The 8389-nt window shown below is 41.3% G+C and overlaps 1 protein-coding gene across 3 annotated transcripts; it reads left to right on the forward strand.

Moving 5' to 3' along the window:
- The first annotated feature begins 520 nt into the window (after window positions 1-520).
- LOC132640669 (uncharacterized) lies at window positions 521-8123 on the forward strand. Of its 3 annotated transcripts, XM_060357355.1 has the most exons (6): window positions 521-1353; window positions 1995-2061; window positions 2926-3014; window positions 3703-5133; window positions 6783-6849; window positions 7714-8123. In XM_060357355.1, the coding sequence occupies exons 4-5, from the start codon at window positions 3705-3707 to the stop codon at window positions 6803-6805; spliced, it is 1452 nt and encodes a 483-aa protein (XP_060213338.1). In that variant the 5' UTR covers window positions 521-1353; window positions 1995-2061; window positions 2926-3014; window positions 3703-3704; the 3' UTR covers window positions 6806-6849; window positions 7714-8123. The 3 variants fall into 3 exon arrangements, 2 of the variants coding, with proteins under 2 accessions (XP_060213338.1, XP_060213339.1); XM_060357356.1 differs by lacking the exon at window positions 6783-6849 and having other exon boundaries at window positions 3703-5121; XR_009582326.1 differs by lacking the exons at window positions 521-1353; window positions 1995-2061; window positions 2926-3014; window positions 3703-5133 and adding an exon at window positions 5553-6141.
- The last annotated feature ends 266 nt before the right edge of the window (window positions 8124-8389 follow it).

The raw sequence follows: 8389 nt of genomic DNA on the forward strand, positions 1-8389 counted from the left end.
GTGGAATTGGTGATTTTGCAACAATCCGAAGTAGCTTTGGTGGATTTGCAATTCTAGCCGCCTTCACTTTGTTGGAAATTAATCCGGCAATTTGGTACCTTCGTTCCAACTCTATCTTTAATTTTCGCAATTTATTTTTCGCAATTTAATTTACGCAATTTAATTCTAGCAATTTAATTTGTTGTAATTTATTTTCTTGTGATTTATTTGATTGTGATTTAAATTATTTCTATTTAATAATGTCAAAGAGATTAAGACGTGGTGCCGGTAGTAGTAGTCGTACTGTTAGGGATGCGCTTAATGAGGAAACATTTGTGGAAGAAACACCTAATTTAGGTATTGATGTTGGTGGAAATACTCCACTTTTAGGTCATGAGGCAATGCAACAACATTTTACCGACACTTTTAATGAAGACTTAGATGATGATGATGAAACACAACCCCCCGAAAATCCCATAGGAGATACATGTCCTGCACAATCACATACTGTTACGTCCCGTATTTTTATACATTGGGACAACCCGGATTAACTATGATAATTTAAGGCCAAGACCATTCCGGGATTTGAAGTCGGGACTTTTGGCCTTTGATTTTATTTTGAGAGATAAGTTGTGCATGAAAATTGTTGACATTAAACACTTAGGAAAATTTAGGACCAAAAGTGATATAATTGGAATTGAAAAAAAATCTTGTGCAAAAAGGCCTTGTATATAAAGAAAGAAGTCCCGATATAATTTAGGCCTTAACAAGTATGACGACGGTGGTTGAGAATAATATTTGTTTAGATATAAAGAGGCTATGGACTAGGATTATACCACATGAGTATGTGAAGTGTGTTAAAAATGATTATTATTTAAGTGAACTGAGATCAAAAAATTAATTATGTGTGTGATTGACCAAATGTTAGAATTGTAGTGGAAGTAAAACAATTAATTGGGTTTATTGAATAATCATTAATGTGGACATACTCCACATGTTCGGTTCACAAATGGACAACAATATGTCCACACTCAAGGACACGTAAGGTTGTAGACAAGATGAATATTAAGGGGATTCCATATGTTTGGCACGTGTAAAGGCAATTAGCCATTTTACTTGTCTCACTGTATAATGCTATCTAAAGGCATATTTTTGCAACAAACAGTCATTTCCTCTTAGCTACATCAACGAGCAGTTCATGATAGTAGCAACATAATTATTATTTTTAGGAAGCAAATTCTACTATTTCTCAGGAACAATATCCGAGTTTCGTTCACCGCTTTGATATCGTTGTTTTTATTTTATCGCGTTATTAAATTTGGGCTTTCTTCGAAGGAAAGTAAAGAGGAAGAAGATCATTTCTTGGCATATAAGGTAAGATTTATTCTCCCCTAAGTATATTTAAATTCATCCCGGTATAGCTAAATTGTTAGATGGGAACTACGAAATTAATTGCGGGAAATCGGATAAATGGTTTTTATGTAATTATGAAAATGGAATTGTTAAGATGCAAATTGTGGTTGTAGTGATGAAATTGGAAGATGAAAAGTGTGTTGTGAATTTTGTGTCGAAGGTTGGTGGTTTCAGGTGAATTATAGTTTTGGTGGGATTTTTTTTGTGTATTTTGTAGAATGGTACAAAATGCTTTTGAATTGCACTTGAATGGTCTTGAATTGGTAGTGAATATGCAAGTGCCGATATCGACTTGAAAATTCGTAATTGAAATGAGTGTTGATGAATTATGTTGAAAGGAAGGTTACTAATGTTAGAATGTGTTTTGAATTGATTATTGATGTTATTGGTATGGTTGTTGATATTGTTGGTATGGTTGTTGATGTTTTGGCCGAGTTAAATTCTCGGATTTATTGTTGATGATATAGCCGAGTGGAATTCTCGGGGATGGTAGCATTTACAGGGGAAATGTTGCCGAATTTTCTGTAGAATTTAATGGTTAGTTGGGAAGAATGGCTTAAGTGCCCTTAGCTGATGTTTGGTATTCGTTGGCATATTTGTAGACCTTGGGGAGCCTGAGGCGTAGATTGGATATTTACTTAAGATTGGCCATCTTGGAGTGCGTACGAGGTATGTAAGGCAACCTTCTTTCTTTTGGCATGCCTTAGTTTGTATAGGCTAAATTATAAGCCTTAAGGAAATTCTAAATTCGAAATCCGAGCATGTTATGATCCGTATATGTTCCTTGGCACTCTTATGTATGATTTGATGAAATATGAACCTTTATGTATTTGAAATAATCGCTTTCCGAACTTTGCGCAAAAAGGTTTCACTTTAAAGAACTTCGAAATTTCCGAATGTCATATCTTTCACATAAGTGCTCGGATTGCTCCAATATATTTTAATAAAAGTTTGCATTACGTATAACGAGTATGTTTTCCATAAGCGGGCCCGACTTGGGTAAATTTCCGTCCGTGGGTCCCGCGGCTTCCCTTTATGAAATTCGGGAGCGTTTGAAAGAATTTGTTAAGATTATTATTTCGATTTTCAAATATGATCATTTTGCTTATGTTTGAATTTATGATATTGATTTTATGCATATGACTACTCACGACTCTATTCGTGCGTTCTGTTATATCTTTCGCCGGTTCCCGGGCCGGTTCTGTTGTCGTGCGCACTTTGATATACTTTGGTGTTATGCTGTGTATGGCGTTATGCTGTGTTGTGATGTGTGACGGGGATTCGGAGATTTGAAACTTTCTGGTGTTATGCTGTGTTGTGGCGCCATCGACAGGCGGGCGACCACATTTTCCTGTGCCCTATGCATAATTTATACTTTGGAAATAAACATTTTGATATTTTTTTTATATGTATTACTTTCTATATATCTAATTCGATTATTGTTCAGATTTATTTCTGTACCTTCTGCTTTGCATACTCAGTACATATTTCGTACTGACCCCCTTCTCCGGGGGCTGCGTTTCATGCCCGCAGGTACAGACGCACAGCCTGGTGATCCACCTGTTTAGGACACCCTTTCTGCTATTCGGAGTGCTCCTCTCTTTCCGGAGCTTATACTTTTGGTATATATATTTATTAGTGCATTTGTATATATTCGTTCATGGGTACGGCGGGACCCTGTCCCGTCATATGATTCTGTCGCTCTGTTTAGAGGTCTGTGGACATGTTTGCGGGTTAGGGTCTTTCTGTATGGATGTATGTACATGTCGTTTGGGCGATCCCATACGCCGAGGCGGCCGGTCCGCATATGTTGTTTGGGCGATCCTATACGCCGAGGCGGCCGGTCCGCATATGTTTATATATTGCTTGGTTAGCCCTGTGTGGCTTTTGTTGGTATTTTCTGCGTGCAGGGTATATTGGATAGTCCGTAAAACAAAGGAAACTCTGCCGAAATTTTTCTGGAAATTACCTAAATTTGAAATAAAGCCTTGTCGGCTTCCGCCATATACTAGAATGAGTTAATAGAATTTGAGATAATATTTGATAGATGGGTTCGGGTGCCCAGATCGGGCACTAGTCACGGCCTACGGGGTTGGGTCGTGACAAAAGTGGTATCAGAGCGGTTTGTCCTCGGAGTGTCCACAGATCGTGTCTAGTAGAGTCTTGTTTATCGGTGTGTTGTGCACCACATCTATAAACAGGAGGCTACAAGACATTTAGGATGTTGTCTTTTCTTCTGATCTTAGATCGTGCGATAGAACTGTGCTATTAGGATGATTCTGTTTTGATCTGTTGTTGTTTTTCTTTCAGTGATGCCTCCGAAAAAGGCGACGGCCGCCCAGAAGAAAAAGGGCGTAGTAGGAGAGACCAGCCGGGCTCAGAAGGGTACTCGGACCCTTGCTCAGATGATGCGTGATATTACGTCCCGGCCAGTCGACTCTGCTACGTCTTCATCGTCAGAGGAGTCTGGAGCAGCTTCACCATTAGCTCCAGGGGCTTCAGCTCCCGCGCCTCCAGCTCCTCAGCCAGGGGCGGAGGACAGGACACTGAGAGAGGCTGTGCAGTTATTGACCACTCTGGTAGCGGGACAGGCTCGCAGACGCGGGCGGAGAGATGATGATGATGACGATAGGCGTGACAGCCTGAGGGTTCGAGAGTTTCTATTATGTGGCCCTCCAGAGTTTTACGGGTCTAAGCCCGACGAGGACCCCCATGACTTTATTCGGGGGATGCGGCGCTCACTAGATTTGGTCAGGGCTTCAGAGACTGAGTCTGTTGAGTTGGCTTCGCATAGACTACGGGATGTCGCTGCTCACTGGTATGAGTCCTGGGAGCTATCTAGGGGTGAGGGTGCTTCCCCAGCTACTTGGGACGAGTTCGTGGCTGCTTTTACCCGCCACTTTTTGCCCCCAGAGTTACGGCGGGCGCGGGTTGACCGATTTTTACATCTGCAGCAGAGGGGTCGGAGTGTTCGTGAGTATAATATGGAGTTTGATTCTCTGGCCCGGTACGCACCTACCATAGTAGCAGATATGGCCGATCGGATGCACAGATACGTGATGGGGTTAGACCGCTACTTGATTGATGGCTGTATGGCGGTGGCATTGCAGACAGACATGGATATTGCCCGACTACAGGCTTATGCTCTGGGTATGGAGGACCGACATAGAGCTGATTATTCCAGCAGAGATCGGGACAGGAGGCCGCCCAAGAGGGCCAGGTCCGCTGGGTATTCTGGGGAGCCTCAAGGCGGGCAGCCTCAACAGTATGTTAGACAGTGTTCTCAGCCAGGGCAGAGTGCGCCCCCGCAATCTACCGGAGAGGGATTTGATAGTGCCAGATACTTAGGAGCAGGCCAGAGCTCCAGGGTTCCAGGTTCACAGGTGAGCCGAGGTTCCAGCCAGGCGAGGCCACCTATGCCTCGGTGTTCGTATTGTGGGAGATCTCATCCAGGAGAGTGCTACCGAGCTACGGGAGCCTGTTTTTCTTGCGGCCGTCAGGGCCATATGATGCGTGATTGTCCAATGGCAAGTGGTTCTGGTAGTACAGTTCAGCCGACGGGATCAGCCGCGGGTTCATCTTCTACTCCCTCAGCCATGCGCCCTGCGGGACGAGGTATGCCGGTACAGGCGGGTCGCGGTCGAGGCCGTGGCGGTGCTTCAGGTTCTAGCGGTCCCTCGAACCGCATATATGCGTTGGCCAGCCGACAGGACCAGGAGGCGCCACCAGGTGTGGTTACAGGTGATTTGAATTTTTAAATTCGTTACATTGTTTGGTAAGAAATTGATATATGCTATTCAAAAAGAAACTCCCCCGAATTTGAGTAATATCCGTAACATTAAATCGAACATTTGAGGACGAATGTTCTTAAGGGGGGGGAGGATGTTACGTCCCGTATTTTTATACATTGGGACAACCCGGATTAACTATGATAATTTAAGGCCAAGACCATTCCGGGATTTGAAGTCGGGACTTTTGGCCTTTGATTTTATTTTGAGAGATAAGTTGTGCATGAAAATTGTTGACATTAAACACTTAGGAAAATTTAGGACCAAAAGTGATATAATTGGAATTGAAAAAAAATCTTGTGCAAAAAGGCCTTGTATATAAAGAAAGAAGTCCCGATATAATTTAGGCCTTAACAAGTATGACGACGGTGGTTGAGAATAATATTTGTTTAGATATAAAGAGGCTATGGACTAGGATTATACCACATGAGTATGTGAAGTGTGTTAAAAATGATTATTATTTAAGTGAACTGAGATCAAAAAATTAATTATGTGTGTGATTGACCAAATGTTAGAATTGTAGTGGAAGTAAAACAATTAATTGGGTTTATTGAATAATCATTAATGTGGACATACTCCACATGTTCGGTTCACAAATGGACAACAATATGTCCACACTCAAGGACACGTAAGGTTGTAGACAAGATGAATATTAAGGGGATTCCATATGTTTGGCACGTGTAAAGGCAATTAGCCATTTTACTTGTCTCACTGTATAATGCTATCTAAAGGCATATTTTTGCAACAAACAGTCATTTCCTCTTAGCTACATCAACGAGCAGTTCATGATAGTAGCAACATAATTATTATTTTTAGGAAGCAAATTCTACTATTTCTCAGGAACAATATCCGAGTTTCGTTCACCGCTTTGATATCGTTGTTTTTATTTTATCGCGTTATTAAATTTGGGCTTTCTTCGAAGGAAAGTAAAGCGGAAGAAGATCATTTCTTGGCATATAAGGTAAGATTTATTCTCCCCTAAGTATATTTAAATTCATCCCGGTATAGCTAAATTGTTAGATGGGAACTACGAAATTAATTGCGGGAAATCGGATAAATGGTTTTTATGTAATTATGAAAATGGAATTGTTAAGATGCAAATTGTGGTTGTAGTGATGAAATTGGAAGATGAAAAGTGTGTTGTGAATTTTGTGTCGAAGGTTGGTGGTTTCAGGTGAATTATAGTTTTGGTGGGATTTTTTTTGTGTATTTTGTAGAATGGTACAAAATGCTTTTGAATTGCACTTGAATGGTCTTGAATTGGTAGTGAATATGCAAGTGCCGATATCGACTTGAAAATTCGTAATTGAAATGAGTGTTGATGAATTATGTTGAAAGGAAGGTTACTAATGTTAGAATGTGTTTTGAATTGATTATTGATGTTATTGGTATGGTTGTTGATATTGTTGGTATGGTTGTTGATGTTTTGGCCGAGTTAAATTCTCGGATTTATTGTTGATGATATAGCCGAGTGGAATTCTCGGGGATGGTAGCATTTACAGGGGAAATGTTGCCGAATTTTCTGTAGAATTTAATGGTTAGTTGGGAAGAATGGCTTAAGTGCCCTTAGCTGATGTTTGGTATTCGTTGGCATATTTGTAGACCTTGGGGAGCCTGAGGCGTAGATTGGATATTTACTTAAGATTGGCCATCTTGGAGTGCGTACGAGGTATGTAAGGCAACCTTCTTTCTTTTGGCATGCCTTAGTTTGTATAGGCTAAATTATAAGCCTTAAGGAAATTCTAAATTCGAAATCCGAGCATGTTATGATCCGTATATGTTCCTTGGCACTCTTATGTATGATTTGATGAAATATGAACCTTTATGTATTTGAAATAATCGCTTTCCGAACTTTGCGCAAAAAGGTTTCACTTTAAAGAACTTCGAAATTTCCGAATGTCATATCTTTCACATAAGTGCTCGGATTGCTCCAATATATTTTAATAAAAGTTTGCATTACGTATAACGAGTATGTTTTCCATAAGCGGGCCCGACTTGGGTAAATTTCCGTCCGTGGGTCCCGCGGCTTCCCTTTATGAAATTCGGGAGCGTTTGAAAGAATTTGTTAAGATTATTATTTCGATTTTCAAATATGATCATTTTGCTTATGTTTGAATTTATGATATTGATTTTATGCATATGACTACTCACGACTCTATTCGTGCGTTCTGTTATATCTTTCGCCGGTTCCCGGGCCGGTTCTGTTGTCGTGCGCACTTTGATATACTTTGGTGTTATGCTGTGTATGGCGTTATGCTGTGTTGTGATGTGTGACGGGGATTCGGAGATTTGAAACTTTCTGGTGTTATGCTGTGTTGTGGCGCCATCGACAGGCGGGCGACCACATTTTCCTGTGCCCTATGCATAATTTATACTTTGGAAATAAACATTTTGATATTTTTTTTATATGTATTACTTTCTATATATCTAATTCGATTATTGTTCAGATTTATTTCTGTACCTTCTGCTTTGCATACTCAGTACATATTTCGTACTGACCCCCTTCTCCGGGGGCTGCGTTTCATGCCCGCAGGTACAGACGCACAGCCTGGTGATCCACCTGTTTAGGACACCCTTTCTGCTATTCGGAGTGCTCCTCTCTTTCCGGAGCTTATACTTTTGGTATATATATTTATTAGTGCATTTGTATATATTCGTTCATGGGTACGGCGGGACCCTGTCCCGTCATATGATTCTGTCGCTCTGTTTAGAGGTCTGTGGACATGTTTGCGGGTTAGGGTCTTTCTGTATGGATGTATGTACATGTCGTTTGGGCGATCCCATACGCCGAGGCGGCCGGTCCGCATATGTTGTTTGGGCGATCCTATACGCCGAGGCGGCCGGTCCGCATATGTTTATATATTGCTTGGTTAGCCCTGTGTGGCTTTTGTTGGTATTTTCTGCGTGCAGGGTATATTGGATAGTCCGTAAAACAAAGGAAACTCTGCCGAAACTTTTCTGGAAATTACCTAAATTTGAAATAAAGCCTTGTCGGCTTCCGCCATATACTAGAATGAGTTAATAGAATTTGAGATAATATTTGATAGATGGGTTCGGGTGCCCAGATCGGGCACTAGTCACGGCCTACGGGGTTGGGTCGTGACAAAGTTTACCGGTCCGGACAAGACTCTACTAGACACGGTCTGTAGACACTCCGAGGACGAACTGCTCTGATACCACTTTTGTCACGACCCGACCCCGTGGGCCAT

Source organism: Lycium barbarum, chromosome 5, assembly GCF_019175385.1.
Source record: "Lycium barbarum isolate Lr01 chromosome 5, ASM1917538v2, whole genome shotgun sequence".
NCBI lineage: Eukaryota > Viridiplantae > Streptophyta > Magnoliopsida > Solanales > Solanaceae > Lycium > Lycium barbarum.